The 20,102-nt window shown below is 46.9% G+C and overlaps 1 protein-coding gene across 1 annotated transcript in view; it reads left to right on the top strand.

Annotated features, from left to right (window-relative positions):
- The window catches only part of DNAH9 (dynein axonemal heavy chain 9), a 314,812-nt gene that overhangs the window by 130,057 nt on the left and 164,653 nt on the right, over nucleotides 1-20,102 (top strand). Inside the window, exons 32-36 of the mRNA XM_059380821.1 lie at nucleotides 5,255-5,465; nucleotides 9,824-9,951; nucleotides 11,620-11,728; nucleotides 12,834-12,981; nucleotides 16,413-16,587. Coding sequence (XP_059236804.1) covers nucleotides 5,255-5,465; nucleotides 9,824-9,951; nucleotides 11,620-11,728; nucleotides 12,834-12,981; nucleotides 16,413-16,587 — 771 coding nt within the window. The remainder of the gene's footprint in view (nucleotides 1-5,254; nucleotides 5,466-9,823; nucleotides 9,952-11,619; nucleotides 11,729-12,833; nucleotides 12,982-16,412; nucleotides 16,588-20,102) is intronic.

Genomic DNA, 20,102 nt, shown 5'->3' with positions numbered 1-20,102 from the left:
GCTCTGTCTAGAATGGATCTTTAACCATGATTAAAGCTCCCCCTTCTAGTCCCAGATTCCCAAGAAGGCAGGCCACGTACAGCCAGGCACTTAACCCAAAACCAGAAAGAAGAGTCTACAGTAACCTAATAAACTCTGGGGGGAAGCTCTGACTGCTCTTGGAGTACTGGTGCCTCTGTGTATGGTCAGCCTGTTCTCTCTGGGGCCCCTCAGTCTGGAGGGCAGTCACCTGCTGACTCCTCCACAAGTGAAAGAACAAAGGCCGAGCTCTAATCACCGGCATCAGCTCTCATTCTGGGAGGGCCTCCCTGAGCATATCCAGCCATCCCTGCCTTCTAGAAAACAGAGTGCTGCTCTTCATTTACACTTGAGGCTCCACAGATCCTGGAGAAAGCCAACAGCCCGAGAGACAAAGGTGGACCGATGGGCACTCCCCACCACTTCCCCACCCCCACCCTGCACGTGCATGCTTGTGCACACACACGCACACACACATACACGCAGTAGCTGACGCCAGTGTGAATAAGGTAGAGAGTGTTTCAAAAGTTCTAACTAGTATCCTTTAAGAAAATTTTAAAAATGATGCCCAGAAAAAGGGGATGAGATGCTATAAAAAAATAAGAAGAACTATCAGATTTGTAAAGAGCTCTTTGAAATGTATAATTGTATCATCAATAACATAAAATTCAGTGAGAGCATCAGAAGGTAAAGTCAAGGAACCCCCCCCAGGACAGAATTATGTATATGTGGGTACAGAAAAAAAAAGTATATTTTATATATATTTGTTTTTATTCAATGTATATGTTTTATAAGGATAGGGATACTTCTGTCTATATGTAAATATAAAATGTGTATATAAAAAATATATATGATAGACAAAGTGCAAGAGTCAAGATGACATGGAGAAGATTGATCTCTGTGCACCATGTTGCCAATAGGAATTTTAGAACTTTCTAGAACAAGAGAAACATGAGATTAGAGGGGCTCAGTCAGTACTGAACTGAATAGATTCAAATAGACTGTCACAAAGACGCATCATAATGGAATTTCAGAAATCAGGGGTCAAGGGCAAACAGTAAGTTTCCTGGTTGGGTGAGGGACTGAGGAGGTAGGGGGACCCAAAGTAGGAGTGAGGTTCAGGGCAACATGAGAACTTCTCATCAGTAGTACTGGGTCCTAGAAGACCAGGAGACCACTCCTTCAGAGTTCTGAGGGAAATGATTTCAAAACCAATTCTGTGCCAACCAAGTTGTCATTCAAGATATTATCAGAGTCCTTAAAAAAAAAAAAAAAGATATTATCAGAGTCCTAAATCTTACTTCTTGTGCACCCCCTTTTTTAGTTTATTTATTTATTTATTTTTGCTTTTTTGCTGTTTGTTTTTATGTAAATTCCACTTGACACACAATGTAATACTCAATCCAGGCGTACAATATCGTGGTTCAACACTTCCATACATCATCACAGGTGTGCTCCTTAACCCCCATCACCCACGTCACCCATCCCCCCACCCACCTCCCCTCTGGTGAGCATCAGTTTGCTCTCTAGAGTTAAGGGTCTCCTTCTTGGTTTATTTCTTGTTTTGTTTTTATTTTTTCACCTTTGCTCATTTGTTTTGCTTGTTAAATTCCACATAAGAGTAAAATTCTGTGGAATTTGTCTGTCTCTGACTGACCTACTTCACTTAGTATTATACTCTCTAGCTCTATGTCATTGCAAATAGCAAGATTTCTTTCTTTCTTACGGCTGAGTCATAGCCCATTGTATCTGTACCACTTCTCTATCCATTCATCTCTGCGTGGACACTTGGGCTTCCTCCATGATTTGGCTACTGTAAATAATGCTGCAGTAAACATCAGGGTTATGCACCCTTTTGAGTAAGTTACTTGAGAATATACCATGGAAAAATGAGAGTGAAAAATGAAAAAATCATGGGTCTCAAAAAAATCAAGAATCAGGAAAAAAAAAAAAAAAAGTCCTAACATTTTAGCTGTCACAGGACCTAGAAAACAGTGAATCCAAAATAGGGCAGAAAGTCCCTGGTGTCCAACACAAGACCTCAGAAATGGATCCATTAAAAAAAAAATGGATATATTCAAATCAAGAGTAGGTCAACAAGATGAAAGTTCTTATGTGCTTTTATTAAACTTCTCAGTTATGGGGCCTGAGGCATATGTCTTTTAACAAAGTGAAAGGAAAGCAATTAAGAAGAAGAGAAAAAAGTCATGGTCCAAATATTTTTTGTAAGTAAACATAACGTGATATTGATCACCATGTGGAGTGTAAGAAAAGAGTATCCATTTGACCTTGGGTTGATGCTGAGAACGTCTTCTGTCAAGTCATGACTCTAGGCCCACACAGAACACAACGCAGACCACGCAACAACTTTCTCCCCCAGCGAAAACTCTCTACAACCGGCAGAATGTAAGCCACAATTGGTCTTCAACCCTCGATCACAGAAAATAGAAAAGGTCTAACTACAAGGCCCAAACAGAATATAAATATTATCAAACATAGCAACGTAAAGGTATAATGTGTCTGGCAGAAGTCGGGGAAAGAAAGGTACAGGGAAGGATGGGGATACTTCTATATTTACCTTGCAAAAGATACTGTCGAAAATGGATGGATTCCTAATTGGCTGAGTGTGGCAATAGCTCATTCAGTTGATAAACGAATAAACAACTTTTGAAACCTTCACAGTGAACCTTCACTCAGCGACAGGGAGGAAAAATGTACGGATACATGCCTCAGCACAGATGAGCCTTGACACATTATGAGTGAAAGAGACCATTCACAAAATGCCCCATACTTGCATAAATCTATTTATATGAAATGCCAGAAGAGTCTGATTTAACAGAGGCGTTGCAAGGGGCTGAGGTAGGAATCGGGGATAGGGAGTGACTCTCCGTGGGATGGTTCCATGAATAGGCTCAAAACCATTGCTTGGGACACTTCCAAAAAGTGAATTTTATGGTACTTGCGTTCTATCTCAATAATGCTATTGAAATGAATGAAAAGAAGTTGATGGAACTAGAAAGTGATTTTAAGGCTTTTGGGATCAGGGAAGCAGTCAGTAGTTGTTCATGGGGAAAAAATCTAGGAATATAATATCTCTGTTCAATAACCAGAACATGCCTCCACTTCCCTCCCCCCGCCCCATTTTTAAATGCAATGCCCTCAGGCCAGTTTCATGCTAAAAACCCTCCAATGCATCTGTTGTCCTTAGAATAACTTCCAAGCACCAGTTCCTGCATAGCTGACCCCTGCTTACCTCTTTTATCTCATCTTATACTCACCCTCCTACATCCCTACCTTTCTTTGCTGTTCTTTGAGCCCTCCACGCTTGCAGCCAGAACCTGGGGACTTTTCTTTCTTTCAAGATTTTATTTATTCACTAGAGAAAGAGAGAGAGAGAAAGCATGAATGGAGGGGAGAGGCAGAGAGAGAGAGAGAGAGAGAGAGAGAGAAGCAGACTCCCCACTGAGCAGGGAGCCCAATATGGGGCTCTATCCCAGGACCCTGCGATCACGACCTAAGCCCAAGGTAGACGTTTAACTGACTGAGCCACCCAGGCGCCCCCGAACCTGATGATCCTATACTCACTGTCACTCCACTGGAATGTCTCCCACGGATCTTCACATGGCTGACATTTTTCATTCATGTATTAGCTTACACATCAGCTCCCCACAGACCTTTCCTGATTCTTCCCTCATCCTTATCTCAGACCACGCTTCGTTAAGTTCCTGAAGGATAAAAACAAGAGCCAGGATTGCAAATCTGCTTTGGGTGCTCTTGGGCTCTGAACCAGAGGAACCGCAATCGCTTAGGACAGAGAAGAGGATAATAGTGATGCTGGGGAAATCACAGCTCAGCTTCTCAGTCAGTGATCCTGCCTCTGGGGAAATGAGTCCTCTCATTCCCCAAGCAGAAATGCATCTACTACCTTTATATTGAGCCTCAGAGTGATGTTCTCCTCCTGACCCCCAGGTTGTACAGTTCTAGAAATTTCATCTGAACATCTGTATCACTTAATTTTTTAAAAAAACAGAGAAGTTCTCTTTTCTCATGTTTTGAAATGCAGAATAAATAGGATGTATGGGGAGACCTTGGTATTGTACCACACTGTGCAGACTCTAGTACCTTACCCCATGCATTCACATTCCTCAGCCATTGAGGGTCTCATAGTGCAAAATGTGCTTGATCTACATTAAAGTTCAGTGTCTTAGCCCATGGGGCAGAAGACCCTTTACAATAGCAGCCACTCAGCTTTTCCAGCCTTCCTTCACGTTTTCAGCAAATATCAACACTTAGTATGTGCCCGATTCTCTGATAGACCCTGGAAATGAAAAGATAAGAAACCCAGTCCTGCCTACCTTCATGGAGCTGGTAATTGAATAGGGAGAAGAGTAGCCATGGCCATGTTGAGTACTGAGATGTAGGTATGGGACACCTGCTGCCAGCTAAGGGATATGTAGGACCAACCAGGAAAAGGTGAGAGAAAGGATGACATCTGAACAGAAAGCGCCATATCTTAAAAGATGTAGACTCAAGAAAGAACATTATTAAGGAACCCCAGTTGTCTACCTGGAATGTGCATGCTGGGGGAGGGGAAAGAAGAAGCTGGTTTGGGCCAGTCTGCAAAAGGGCCTCTTAAGCCAGTCTGAGGGTTTGGGATATTGTCACCCAAGCTATGGAGAACCACTGTAGGGACAGAGTGATGGCAGTGACGTGATCAGATTTTCATTCCAGTAAATGTGCTCCTACAAGCATGGAAAGGTAAGCCAGGAGGCAAGCCAGGACAAGAGTGATAAGACCTTCAATGCTACCATGTCCCCAAAGAGCTCCTTGACTCCAGACTCATCAGACTATCTGGTCAACCACTTCAGGCTCTGTCACAGCACAAGCCTCCATGCTCTTATACCTCTGCTTGCAAATGCCCCTGTTCATCTTGGCAAACTCAGCCCTGAAGCCCCAGTTCAAATATCTCCTCTTCTTCAAAGGCTTTCTTATTCTCTTTATCTGTACAAAATCAATTGTTTCTTCCTACCTGTTCCCATAGCACTTTATAAATAACTCGATTCTAGCAATTATTATGCTTCCCCTTTAGCCTGTAAGATCATGGAGAGGGGAGGGTCCTCTCTGAATCTCCCTCAGCTGGAACACTCTCCAGCACTTAGTTGATGATTAATAATTATCAATTATTGGGATGTCAGTGACAGGTTTGTCCCTCTGGCTGAACTGTGTGTCTCCCCAGGTTGTCCAGCTGGAGGAGCTCCTGGCCGTGCGACATTCTGTGTTCGTGGTGGGGGGCGCGGGCACTGGCAAGTCTCAGGTGCTCAAGTCCTTGCACAAGACCTATCAGATCATGAAACGCCGCCCTGTCTGGGCTGACCTCAACCCCAAAGCAGTCACAAATGATGAACTCTTCGGCATCATCAATCCAGCCACCAGAGAGTGGAAGGATGGTAAGGGCGGGACCCCCATGGGACAAAATTCCTGCTATGCTGAGCCCCAGAGGCAGGCTTGAATCTGCACCCAAGGGTGAACTTCAGAGGGAAGAACTCTGGCCCGATCAGTTTGGAGTGAGAGAAGGAAGTGAAAAGAATCAAAGAGAGGCAGACCCCAGTTCTGGCTTGGAGGGGAACCTAAGCCCTTGGGAGATTCTCTCTCCTTGGAGACCCTTCCAACTGCTCCTTGAGAAAGGGCATTGAAAGAGGAGAAAGCAGGGCAGGCATTCTCAACTGTGGTTCTGTGACTGTGTAGCTGAAGTCAGAGTCCCTACATTGCCTGGCAGTGGATTTAAGACACGGGTTGCAGTTGGGAGTTCACAGCTCATTTCCCAAAGAGGTAACGTGGCAGGCTCTGGCTTCCCACAGGGGGCACCTGTTCCTGTCAGCCCCCAGGAATGATGGAGAGACACCACTACAAATAACGGGGCCTCATGGCCTAGCTGAAGACATCATTCATGCCCCTTCATCACAGATGGGTTCTAGAACCATGCTTCCTTCTACAGCGATTCACAGGGTCCCAGACTCCTGTTCACTTAGTGCTAACCCCAGTGTCGCCTTCCAAGACTTAGAAATCACTGGTAGATGCTGGAAAGGGGCGCTGTCATCCGGAGAGAACTGACAAGAGAGCTCTGAGCTGATAGGACCTCTTTCTAAAACCCACGTGGCTTCTGGAATGAGGGCCTCTCGGTGTCGGACTACATCAAGGCCCGACTGCCCGGGATCTAATTTAGGGCCTTGAGTCAGAGGCCTAGAACAAGGGGACTTAATGGGCAGCCTCTCTAATTTTTATTTCACTCACCATTAATGAGGTTTAGTATCTTTTCCTCCTCCTTGGCTTTCGTAATTGGCTCTTTTCTGATTTTATTTCCCTGTATTATTTTCTTGTCCATTTATAACAGTTCTTTATATATGAGAGATAGTAACGCTTTGTCCATTCTGTGCATCACTAATTGTTTTTTCTGTCTACAGAAACTGTAGAAACCTGTAGAAACCATTTGTCTACAGGCACTTTGTGGCATATTTACCATGCACTTTTAAAAAAACTTTTTAAAAGATTTTATTTATTTTAGAGAGAGAACAGCAGGGAGGGACAGAGGGAGAGGGAGAGAGAATCCCTAGCACATTCTGTGCTGAGCACGGAGCCCAACGCCGGGCTCAATCTCACAATCTCAATCTCTGAGATCAAGGCCTGAGCTGAAATCAAGAGTCAGTTGCTTAACTGACTGAGCCACCCTGGCGCCCCAACCACACACTTTTTAAAAGAGGAAATGTCTGTCCATTCTCTTAGCATCTGGCATTCCTCTTCAGTTGCTCATTCTTCCTCTTTTTCAGCTATAGACACAGTATCATAAATCGGGTCCTAAAGATACCTTGTACATGAGCATTTCTTTTATCCATCTGGGATTTATTTTTGGGCTCAGTATGAGGGAGGGAATCCACTTCGTATTTGCTTCCAAATGGATAATCGAATGTGTCGAGACCATTTATTAAGCCATCCAGCCTTTCCCTCTGCATGTAAGCACCAGCCTGTCATATATACCGAGATCTGATTCTGGGTTTTCTGTTCTGTCCCATTCATTATTTAATCCTATACGAGTGTCATTCTACTCCATTCACAGTCATTTTATAACATTTTAATGTCTGATGGTGTAAGTTCCTCCTCAATATTCTTTCATAATTTTCTTGGCTAGTCTCAGGCACTTCTTATTCCATATGAAATTTAAGCTCATATAATTCAAACTTTAAGCTGTGTTGTAATTTTAATTGAAGTTTTATTAAATATGTAGTATTCATCAAATATGGAGACATTGACAAATATTTATAATCATATATCTGTATTCACAAAGAAAGAGAACTATTAAGCAGATGGAGGACCACTTTTTAAAAATTTGGGGGGAATCTGGGGAAAATAGGAATGTGGTTGATATTACTACTATACTTTTACCAAAATTGGCAGATCCAATAGACAGAAAAATAAGCATAGTCATAGAGAAATTGAGAAATACATCCTCAAACTCAATAGAACACATCATTTTAAAGCTTTGTGTCTTAGAAGTAGGAAACATTCCTTTCTTGGTATATTCCTAGAACATTTATACATTCGAAGTTTAGTTGGGCACAGAAGAAACTAAATAATTCAAAAATATCAATGTACAGGCCACATTGTCTGATAATAGTGCAATAGATGCAGAGATGGACACTAAGAAAATGACCCAAAATAATCGTACTGATTGCAAATCAAGAGAAGCTCACAAGGCAGCTGGGTGGCTCAGTCAGTTAGGGGTCTGACTCTTGATCTTAGCTCAGGTCTCTGTCTCAGGGTCTTGAGTTTGCGCCCTGCATCAGGCTCCAGGCTAGGTGTGGAGCCTACTTAAAAACATTAATTATTTTTAAAAAGAGATGTTCTCTTAACCACCCAGGTGAAAGAAAAAAATATATATATTGCATTTCTTCTTGGAAACAGTAAAAAGAACAAACAAAAACCAAGGAGGCCTGCCAAGGCCAATAAAGAAGAACTCTAAACTCTTCTTATTTTGGAAGATGGGCTAGAAATGAAGGCAGTCAGTGCCTGTCCTGAGAAATTACTCAGAGTAGTAAACTGAACCTGAAAACAATTGGGAAAAAGAAAAGAAGGATACAGTCTGAAATTAATGGGAAGGAACCAAAAAAGAAAAAAAAAATCAGGAAGGATAAATAAAACGTAAATATCGGTTCTTTGTAAAGACGAGTAAATCCATTCTAAGCAAGACTGATGGGGGAAGAAGAGTAAAAGTGGATCCAATTAAGAATTAAAAGCTGTAATAGATCAATATTAAGATGGAAGAGATGCTTAATTATCTGTTACATGTTTGGAAAACTAGGAAAAATAAAAGTGATCCTTTAGCAAAATATAATATTAACAAAATTTACTTAATAAGAAGCAGAAAACAAACTAGTGAAAAAGCAGGTTAAAACAGTCACCCAAAAAGAGTTTCCAAAATGGTAAAAAAAAGATACCTCTCAATTCATGTTATGCAACCAGAATAATTTTTTGTACCAGCACTTACATAGAACCCAAAAAAGAGCCCAATTTCACTTCATCTATAGATTCAGAAATCCTGAATAACAGTAGATCCCATCTCTATGTTAATAAAAAATAAGAATACATTTTGACTAAGTAGAAGAAGGCAAGGACAGATGGATTTTTTTTTTAAGTTTTCATGTAAAGCTTTGCAAAATTAAAGGAGGAAATCATGAGCTCAACAGTAGGTGCTAAAAGCTCAAGAGCTGTTCCTCATAAAAATTCTAAGTAAAATAGGAATATATAGAAATCCCTTAAATATAATAAATTTAAATCTTCATAAATAAATCTTTGTCTAAAGTCCAAAGCAGGGGGGAGCATTCTGAATGATGAGAAACTAAAGCCATTTCTATTAAAATCAAGAATAAGTCCAGGGGAACTGTTACCAACATTATTATTCAGTACTCTTGGCATGGGATTCTAGAAAATGTAGTAAGACAAGAAAATGGAATATATGATATAAGTTAGAGGAAAGGAAAAAAAAATTACTATTTTGCTGCTTATAAAACTTTAAGCCTAGAAAATTCAGTAGACATTTTGAAAAAAATCAGTAAAATTAATGTGAAAATTTACTAATGTAACTAAGCATAAAATATATACACAGAATTTGATAACTTTTCTCTCTATAGCCAGCTATAAAGGGGAAATACCCGGGGGAAAAAATCCAATTCACAATAGCAACAAAATTATGAAATGTTGAGGAATACTTTTAGCCAGAGATACATTGAAAAACACTGTAAAAGTTTATTATGGAACATAAAGTAATATTCGAGTAAATGAAAAGACATACCATAGCATCAACTGGGAAAGCTTACTATAATAAAAATCAATTCTGTCCAAATTAAGATCTAAATCTCATGTGGTGCCACTTAGAATCACATTGGGAATATCTCTCAAAGCCTGGGCTGCCATCACGAAAGATGAACTCTCACCTGGAAGGGTTTTCTGTAAATCCATCCTGTCCCAGTTGCCTGCTGAAGTGATTCTCCAGGTCCCTTGTCACCTAAGCCAGGACCCTCAGATTTCGCTGCATTCTGCCGACGCTCTTCCTAAAAGGGTCTGAGGGAGACACAGAGACAGCAGCCCCTTGGCACTCACAAGGAGACTGCAATAGATTAAGATACAAATCCAGTCCTGACCTGCCTCTTCCATTTCCACCTTCTCCTGGGTGTCATAGCTAAGAGGGAAGGGCTGTCTGATGAGAAAGGGCATCGAGGAGATTGGTTGGTGAGTGATTCATGGTTGCTTTCAGGACTGTTCTCTTCCATCATGCGGGAGTTGGCCAACGTCACCCACGACGGGCCCAAGTGGATCTTACTGGACGGCGACATAGACCCAATGTGGATTGAGTCTCTGAACACTGTCATGGATGATAACAAGGTATGGAGGGGGGGAAACCCCACACGTCCCTCATCACCTAGGAAACCAGCTTTCCAGCTGCATTTGGAAATCTCAATCCCACCTGAGGACTGGCGCCAAGTAAGGAGTTGCTTGAACACTAGTGTCTTTATCTTCTTCCCCAGCTTTGCTGAGATATAATTAACATATAATGCTGTGTAAGTTTAAGGTGTGTGACGTGCTGCTTTGAAATATGTGTCTCTTGTAAAATGACCACAGTAAGGCTAGCTAACAACTTGGTCATAGAATTGGACGTGCGCAATCCCTGCATTTTTAGCATTGTCTTAACTGTTTTCAGAATCGTCTGCCCAGAGATGGATTTAATATGCAGAGCTGGAGAGAATCTTAAGTCCTCTGTTCAAATCTCTTCCCTTACGTTTTTCCTTCTTTATAAATAAGGACACCGAGGGTCAGAAACATTCTGAGCCAGCCAGCCATCCTCAGTGGTGACAAACTGTTATCCTGGGAGAGTGCATTTTATTTGTCGTAAACAGTGGACATCGACACCAATAAAGTGGCCTCTGAGCTGGTAGCTGCTCCTGAATTTATTCAGAATACACATCTGGATTAGAAGTGTTATGATGGGGACGCCTGGGTGGCTCAGTTGGTTGGGCAGCTGCCTTCGGCTCAGGTCATGATCCCAGCGTCCTGGGATCGAGTCCCACATCGGGCTCCTTGCTTGGCGGGGAGCCAGCTTCTCCCTCTGCCTCTGCCTGCCTCTCTGCCTGCCTGTGCTTGATCTCGCTTCTCTCTCTATGACAAATAAATAAATAAAATCTTAAAAAAAAAAAAAAAAAAAGAAGTGTTATGATGGTTTCAGCATTGACAGAATCATTAAACTAAACATGTGCCTTCCCAGAGGGGCCCACTTTACTTATTTCTTAGGAAGTGCAGCAGACATGCAATGTTACACAAGTTGTCAGTGTACAACATAGTAATTGGACAGCCCTCTGTGTAAGGGGGCACTCACCACGGGGGGGTCCCATCTGCCACCGTATGATGCTGTGACAAAACCACTGACCATAATCCCTATGCTGTGCCTTTCATCCTCATGACTTGCTCATTCTGTAACTGCAAGCGCAGTACCGCCCACTCCCCTTCACCCATTTTTTGCCCATGCTCCCACCTCCTTCCCTGGATGGACCACTTTATCTTTTTTTTAAGATTTTATTTATTCGAGAGAGAGAGAGAGTGGGGGGGAGGAGCAGAGGGAGAGGGACCAGCAGACTCCCAGCTGAGCCTGGAGCCTGACGAGGGGCCTGATCCCACGACCTCGAGATCATGACCTGAGCCAAAACCAAGAGTCGGACACCCAACCAACTGAGCTGCTCAGGTGTCCCCAGAGGAACTGCTTAAGAAGAAACAATAATATGAACCCTAAACCCTTCTTTAGAAGCACTCTTGTTATTCCAATGTGGTCTAGCTCGTTCGAATCCTTGACTGTCATTGACTCTTTAGAGAACTTGTTTTTTGACCCACTGCACGCACAGAGATGGCGGTAGAGGGGCTAGAGGAAAAGAGGTAGAGGATTCTTGTAGAAAATTCAACAAATACTCATAATCATAGTGAAGAAAATAGTCCTCCTTAATCCCTGTCCGGAGGCATCCACTCTCCCTCCCTCCTACCTGGGGTGTCCCTCCCTGTGTCCAGGTGCTGACCCTGGCCAGCAATGAGAGGATCCCCCTGAATCCCACCATGAGGCTGCTCTTCGAGATCAGCCACCTGCGGACGGCCACACCGGCGACGGTCTCCAGAGCAGGTATGACCCACGCAGGGAAAGAACCCGCCAGGCTGCTCACTTGGAAACAGGTGCTTTCAGCCTTGCGTAGGGTATGGCCGGCTCTGAAGGAAGCTCTAGACAGGAGGCAGACATAAATCCCATGGACCTCTGGCCGGCTTCTAGCCCTGATCTGTGTCCATGAGGGTGAGCAGGTGACCTAAGGTCAAGGCCACGGACTGTTCTTAATTCAGAGATGGGAAGGGACAGCCCCTGAGCTGGGCCACTCTCCTCTGCCCAGAAGGGCCTCAGCTGAGCCTGCTTTTTGGCCAGTTCCCGCCTCCCACATCAGTGGAGATGAGCAGGGACTGCACTTCTCACTGCATTGTGGTGAGAGTGACAATCTTGTACCTTAACTTACGTCTGACTCCCCTGCAAAATTGATCGGCACAGCCTAGAGCATCAGGACAGAGGGTCTGATCTCCACCGTCACATCAGATTCCCTCTTGAGGACCCAGCTGAGGGTGGGCACATGGGTCTGGAAAAGTCTGTATTCCTTCCCTAGGGCTGCCTAACAAGCCACCAGAGACTCGGTGGCTTTCCAGACAACAGACATGTACTCCCTCACAACTCTGGAAGTCAGGCATCCAGCTTCGAGCTGTCAGCCCTCCAGGGGGAGAAGCCTGCCTTGCATCTTCCAGCCTAAGCTGCTGGCCCCAGGACTCCAGCCTCCACCTCCTTAGTCACGTGGCTGCCTACTCCGGGTGTGCCTTGCCTCTTCTGTCTCTTACGGGGATATCTGTAAAAGTTCCAGCCAGATAATACATGGCGATCTCATTGTGAGACCCTGAGTCACATCTGCAAGGGAAGGGCTTTTTACCGGGTAAGGTCACATTCACAGGCTCCCAGGATTAGAATGGGTCATCACAGCCTTCTTTCTCCAGAGCCTAGATTGGCCATTTGACTGGTCCCCACCCAGAGCAAACCCAGAGCAGACCTGCTTACCCTCTCAAACCAAGGCCAGCTTTCTGTTTCTTCAGAGTCCAGGCTTCTGTACATTTTCTACCCAGACAGAGTAACTCCTGGAGCTAAGGAGCCCGCTGTCCTCTGTTGAGGCTTCACTGATCGGAACTCCCCGTGTCCCCAGGAATCCTGTACATCAACCCGGCAGACCTGGGGTGGAGTCCTCCGGTGAACAGCTGGATTGAGAAGAGGGAAATGCAGACCGAGAGAGCCAACCTCACCATTCTGTTTGACAAGTACCTCCCGGCCTGCCTGGACACGCTCAGAGCCAGGTAGGCCTTGAAGCCCAGTGCAGGAGCCCGTCAGCTCACACCTGATAGCCCGCGGATGTCCTGTCCCGTCCCCGAAGCCAGATGTCCTCAGAGCCTTCCCCTCTGGCCTGGCAGGGGGCAGAGGGCGGCACACGTTACCAGATGCCTCTTGTCTGTTCAGGCAAGAATACAGAGGAAGTCCACAGAGCCTGTGCGTTGCACTATGAGATGACCGTCCTGAGATCCTTCACACTGCAGGGCACATAGCTGACCTCCTTAGAAATGATACACCTGTCCACTGAGCAGACCTGGAGGTGACGATGACACACGTCAGGGATAAACAGGGCCCACTTCCTGTCACCGGCTTAGTATGCCCACCGCCCAGATAACACAGGACCCGATAGGGCGTGTCAATCCTCCACTCTGGCCCCTGGGGACTCTGCAGATTTGCTTTTTCTCTAATGGGTTTGCAAAAGTCAAAGCAGTAATCGCTAACCACTTAGCCCATGAATAAAAGAATGAGTGCTCTTGAAATAAGGAGACTTATTACAGCAGGAATTTTGCAGCGGCCTGCAGAGAGGGAAGTTTGGGGTCTGGAACCTGGCTTTGTTCTATCCTTTCTTGCCAGTCAACGTGCGCTTCCCTGAGTCAGGCAGCCAGCCTCCTAGTTCAGCCAAGTCCAACCATCAGCGGTCAGGGCTGGGGAGACGGCGTGGCTCAGGGATCCGAAATTCTCGAACCTTCACCGAGGTAGGGTCAGGATGATGTTTCTGGGAGACGACGGCCACTGTTCAGAACGATCCTTGAGTGGGACGGAGCAGAGCTCGCAAGCATGGAGGTGGAGGGGAAAGGGATCTGTAGGTGGCAGGAGACCTGGGCACTGTCCCAACCAAGAAGTATTTTCCCGATCTGCCCCATTTTCTGAAACCCTTGAAAAGTCTCCAGTCTCTGTGGCCTGTGGGCTCCTTATGGCCTTGGGATCTAATGAGATAAAGCAGCCCAGGTGGCAGGCAAGGCTGGAAAATGGGCACGAGGGGTCAGTGGTGCAGGCAGGCCAGGGAGGTAATACTCCACGGGAAGGGCAGGTTTGGGGAAAGTAGCGAGCGTACCCCATCCTACATCATTTGCTGAGACACTGATCTGGTAGAGCCTGTGGCTGAAAGTCAGGCTCTTTCCGACTCTGGGCTTTTAGGACAAGAGATGCCAAACTCTTATCTGTGTGTATGTGTATGTGTGTGTGTGTGTGCGTGCGTGCGTGTGCGTGTGCAGAAGAGCATGCACCGGCCTCCGCACCAAGTTTCGGAGATGCTGGCAGTGTGCAGTCTATCTAGAGACAGTCCCCCGCCCTGGTGTCTGAACTCTGTGGCCACCAAGGATGAAACACATCCATGGTGTACAGCGCCCGCATGGGGTGCGTTGAGCGCTCACACAATTCCTAAGAGGGCAAAGCATCCATGGGTAGGGAGCTGAGGTTCCGGCTGTGCCCTGGGCACCACGGCTGTCAGGAACCAGCCACAGGCTCCCAGCTCGGACCTCCCTCCTAAGGCCAACTCTTGGGGGGCCCTGGTACCACAGAGCTGTGGGATGTCCACATGTAATAATTTTTATATTCAACAAGCTGGCCTCATAAGTGGAGGGGATTATAAATCAACTTGATTTTGTTTCCTACTGCTCCTTCAAAAACCCTCTTCATGTGGCTTGTCCTCCTCCCACGCCTACATGAAATCTAGGTCCCCACTTGTGACTTTCCTGGTCATTCTGCAGTCGTTCGGAGACACGTCTTCGCTTCTAGGGACACACACGTGAAAACGTGGAAAAGCAAACTCCATATACAGGAAAGCTTCTGCCCCTGCCCCCCGCTCAGCCTGCTCTCACCTGCAGTGGGAAAGGAGTGCTTGACATCTTTTCTCCTCATTCCTCTGCCCCCACCACCACCAGCCACCCCCAACCAGCTGTAGCTTCTGCCCCCTTGGGGTCAAACGGGAACAGAAAAAAGAGAAAGGGCAGGAAAGGTCTTAATGGCTGGAACCAGCATGGTCTGAGCTACCCTAAGAGTGGCAGATGTCAAACCTGACTCTCTCTCAAAGATTCTGAGTTCCTTGGCCCCTCCGCCATCACTGGAGACCTCCGAGGTGCCTTTCTTGGAAGTAAGATATGCCTCTCCACCAGCCGGTCATGCAGGCTCCTCCTGCAAAGCCCTCCAGTGGCCCTTGGCTTTTGGACCACCCCTGGATCCCAGGAAATGCTCATGCCTCTTTGCTTTGATGAACTGGGGTACGGGCTGCCCCAGCAAGCATGCTCCCCACACTCCACTGCGAGATAAGCAGGTGTCCTTGGGCTACCTGGGCACCTGTCCCTTCCCTCCTCAGAGCAGCCATGCAGCCCCTTCCCCAGCGCTGTGCCGGGCCAGCACCTGCCTTCCCTGTGAGCTCTCCTCCAAACCCCAAATGCTAATTTCTCTCCCCTCCCAGCATCTCCCGCTTTGACCCTCTCTATCCCCTGAGAAGGCCAGGGGCCCCACAGTTGTCTGGAACCTGCTGGCAATGGTCCATGTAGTCGACCTCTGTCTGCCTTGGTGCCTCACACAGAACCGGGCCTGAGACTGTGGGACGTGAACCTTCCATCACAAATCACAGTGGGAAAAATGAAGGCATCCCTCGTGGAAGTGGTGCCTAGACCACGGGACAGCCTCATGGTAGTGTTGTCATTAGGACCGCCACCTGGTGAGAGCCGAGCTCACACTGGACGCCGCAGAGGGGTGGCCATGTGCAGTATGTGCTCGCGGTGGGTGAGCAAGCCTGTGAGTGTGCACACGCACGCTCACACTCGTGCTCCCTCGTGCATACAGGCATCTCTTGGTACCTGCCCTTCAGTCAGGACCTCCAAACCCAGTGTGGAAAGTTCACAGGCCGGGGCAAAGAGAGCTGTGTTTCCAGAAGACAAACCCCATCAAAGGACAAATCATGAGTGTGTAAAGTGAACATCTGTTGGGCCCCCTCTGCCCCTACCCCCAGCAAGACTCTGGGTCCGAGAACAGCTTTTCTGTGTGGCTGAACTGAGGGAAGGCCCTGAAAGACAGGAAGGACCAGCCTCAGCTGCAGCCCCGCACCCTCCTGACCCTTGAGGAAATGGTGAGGGTGTGACGATAAGATTTTACCCCATCGTGTCACAGTGGTCTACACCCCTACCGATGACCGAGAGGAGCATTCGGTGTGCAGAGAAGGGAAGAGCTGATGGGGAAGGTCCCAGAGGAAGGGCCATGAGAAAGAACCTGCTCAGAGCACTCTGGGCCCCTCTTACTGAGGAGCCGATGAGAGTGAAGGCTTGTGTCGTCCCCACGTAATCCCAAAGAACTGATGGGTCATAGGTCGCCCCAAAACTAGGTAGGTTCCAACAGGCCTCCAGCATGGAAAATTCAGTATCATCCAACGTATCTGGGTCTCTCTCTGCAGATTCAAGAAGATAATTCCGATCCCAGAGCAGAGCATGGTCCAGATGCTGTGTCACCTTCTGGAATGTCTCCTGACTGAGGAGGACGTCCCTGCGGACAGCCCCAAGGAAACCTATGAGCTGTATTTTGTGTTTGCAGCCATCTGGGCTTTCGGTGGAGCGATGGTCCAGGACCAGGTAAGAGGACATGCCATGGTTAACCCCCAGGTGCAAACCCGCAGGGGCAAAAACAAATCTTCCAGCAAAGATCTGGAAAAAGAGGACCGCTAAATGTCAGAATCAACATGAAGGCATCAGACTATTTGGTTATCCGTCCGTTGATCTGCTAAAGACATCAGCCTCCAGAGAAGGGCCTCTCGGAGTGAGACAGATGAACTCAGGCTATGTTTTGAGCTCCTGCTTTTGGAGTTAGTGATGTATCCCGATTTCTTGGGGAGTTGCAGTGTTTTGGGAACAGAGGTGTAGGTCCACTGCTTTGCAAGACGATGTGTGTTTGATGGATGGAGTGATGCTGTGTTACAGAAGCTTTAGAGGGCAGAATCCCCTTAGCATTCCAGAACAAGTGCGATACGGATGACCCTGTGTCAGACCAGAGTTAATCAGCAATCCCCCGAAACCCCGAGCTGTCCACAGGAGCGTGGACCAAAGGTTAAATGACATCTAGGGCTAGGAACACAAGTCACTACTTCTATCGTGGTATTGGCTGCTGTGGCTCGGGTATGGGGGTAGGGATGTTGGCTTGGAATATCTTGGCATCCTATTCCTAACCCTTCCAATGTCCCCATAATTTTTCTTTTCTTTTCTTTTAAAAAATTTTATGAATTTATCAGCGTGAGCACGAGCTGGGGCAGGGGATGGAGGGAGAAGTAGAAGCAGGGAGTCCGAAACGGGGCTTAATTCCAGGACCCCAGGATCACGACCTGAACTGAAGGCAGACGCTTAACTGACAGAGCCAACCAGGCCCCGCCTCCCGACGTTTTCCTGGTTTAGTTTTCTCCAAATGACAAGTTCTTTATCTGGAAACATCCGAGTCAAGGTTAGGCAGGCCAGTCTTGGACAGCTGCCTCCAGCTATCAGGCAGTGTCACATGGGGGGCTGAGGGCACGGACTCTGGATCTGATTCCTAGCTTTGCCACTTAGGACCTGGGAGACGTTGGGCAAATCGCTTCCCCTCCCCCCACCTTACTTCCTGCCTGTGTACGAAGGCGATGAGGGTGCTGACAGCGGTGCCCAGTTTCTATGGCAGTTGTAAGGTTACAGGAAGGGATACAGTTTGTGATCATCCAACACAGATACATGCAAAGTTCTTAAAATCATGCTGGAGTGCACACCTGCTTATTAATAGTCATCTCATACCAGAAATACTCAGTTTCAGAGCAAGTGTCCAGCACCCCCCTCATTGCAAGGGATCAAAGCAAGCTGTAGTGGGTGAACAGTTCGGATTTACTCTTTCTGGTCTGGGTTGATCGGAGGCTCTTTTGAGGAGAGAGGTAGAAAGTTTCAGCCTCCCAGGGCAAAGCCGTGTTCTAGACTCCAAGAGGTCGGTGAGCCTGGAGTGCAAATTTCAAATGAACAATTAATTTCTTGTCCATTTGCACAGGCCCTGGGTGTTAGCATCCATCTTCCCTCCCTGAGATGCTCTTTGGTGCTCCACATTCAAAACGCAGCTCTCGCAAGCTCCCAGCGAACCTCTCCCCATTGCCAGAGCCAGAGCCAGAGGTTGGGCAGTGGCGAGGGGGTCGTGGTGGTGGTATGCACATACCCAAACTGCGAGTGAGACATCTGAGAATTCCACTGCCTCTCGTGGTCTTTAGAGATTCTCCATGGACTGTTGCTTTGACAGCTTTCCATTTCCCCTTTGAGGCAAGGAATCCAGCAGGATGGACGAGACCTTGCCCAAGTACTGAGATCCAAAAGGCACAGGTTACTGCTTTCCATCAAATACAGGCCTGACCTTTCAACAGCTCGTGTGTCAGATAGCAACGCTGCTGGGCTTCTCCCCGGGGTTGGTGCTTAGCAGGCAGTGGGGGCTCAGGGTGGAGACACTTGGTCAATTTCTCTACGGCAGTACACATTTAAATCCACTCAGCTCTTTTTAAAAGCCTGGGAGAAAGCATGCCTCCAGGCATCCCAGGCCCTGGAGCACTTGGAGCCAGAGGCAGCCATGCTAGCACATGGGGAGAGGACGAGGGAGAAAGCTTTTAGCAGCAGGGAAGGCCCAAGGCCCTGACTCCAGCCACATTCAAGCCAAACACCAGAAATAGTGCCCTAAGTAGAAAAACAGGAAGCCGGCCAAAATATTCACACCAGGAACAGCGGTGGTGCTGGTGTTTGTAAAGCTGTCATTAAAGCCAAGGAGAAAGTCGATTTGCAGCCCATACCCGAGTTGGAGCTTCAAAAGCAAGACAAGGTTCTCACTGAATACTTTGCAAGGATCATAGGAAATGGTGATGTCTCAGAGAGCACCAGCTCCTGGGACCAAACACCTGAATCCAACTCGTGGTGCCTCCGTGTGCTTCTAGAAGCTGTCCTTTTCCGTTTCTGTCTTTTCATGTATCAGATAGGAACAGTTGGTATTAGCCAGGAGAGCTCGGAGCCTGGGGAGCATCAGGTGAGCGGATGTTACAGCCCAGACTCTTGTGCAGTATACAGACAGACCTCAGTGTCCTCAAGTTCAAGGGGCAGGAAGGGGCCACAGGACTGTCCAGATCCAAAAGCAATGGGGTGTCTGAAGGGGCCTCTTTGTGAAGGTTACTTCTGAAGAGACATCCAAGGAACTGAACCGAGACAGCGCTTCTGGCTGACTTGGCAGAGGTGACCCTGGCTTTAGTGTCCCATTAGAGTGGAGGTAAGGTCATGTGCCAGTATTGGAGAGGAGACAATGCTGGTACAGCACATCAGCAGTGGCGCGGGGGTTGGTTCCATGATCCAGAAGCTCAAGGTCGAACTGGAGGCAGGGAAAGAAGATCCACCCAACCTCCTTTGTTCTAGAGGTGGCCTCGGATTTTCCACAGAAATCTAGAACCAGGTTTTTTAGTAAGAAGTTAAAAGTCTTGAAGGGTTTTATCCAGGAGCTAAAAATGGGGTTTTTTTCCAGGTCTTCTGATTGTAGAGCCCAATATGGAGAAGATAGAGCACTCCCTTCATTTGAAGTCAGATCAGAAGAAGAACAGCAAACAAATCTGTCCTTCTATTAGACCTTGTTTCTGTTCTCATTCGAAAGCAAAAATATTTTTTTAATAAGCACTCCAAAAAACTAAAAAATAAATAAGAAAGCAAAAGTATTGGGGCGCCTGGGTGGCTCAGTGGGTTAAAGCCTCTGCCTTCAGCTCAGGTCATGATCCTGGGGTCCTGGGATCGAGTCCCACATCGGGCTCTCTGCTCAGCAGGGAGCCTGCTTCCCCCTCTCTCTCTGCCTGCTTGTGATCTCTGTCAAGAAAATAAACAAAATCTTAAAAAAAAAAAAAAAAAAAGAAAGAAAGCAAAAGTATTCAATCGTACTTACCCAGTAAGAGACAGAACGAGGAGTTCCATTTCCTGCGAATCCCGAATCGCTGCCATGCGCCCAGCTTCCCCATTTGTCCAGCCTTCAAATTCCATCTTTGTCCTGCCCTCCAGAAACATTCCCCAAAATACCCAATCCAGGGGCACCCCAGTGGCTCCATCGGTGAAGCGTCTGCCTTCGACTCAGG

This window comes from Mustela nigripes, chromosome 16 (assembly GCF_022355385.1).
Source record: "Mustela nigripes isolate SB6536 chromosome 16, MUSNIG.SB6536, whole genome shotgun sequence".
In the NCBI taxonomy this organism is placed as follows: Eukaryota; Metazoa; Chordata; class Mammalia; order Carnivora; family Mustelidae; genus Mustela; species Mustela nigripes.
This window is presented reverse-complemented; position numbering and strand designations above follow the sequence as displayed.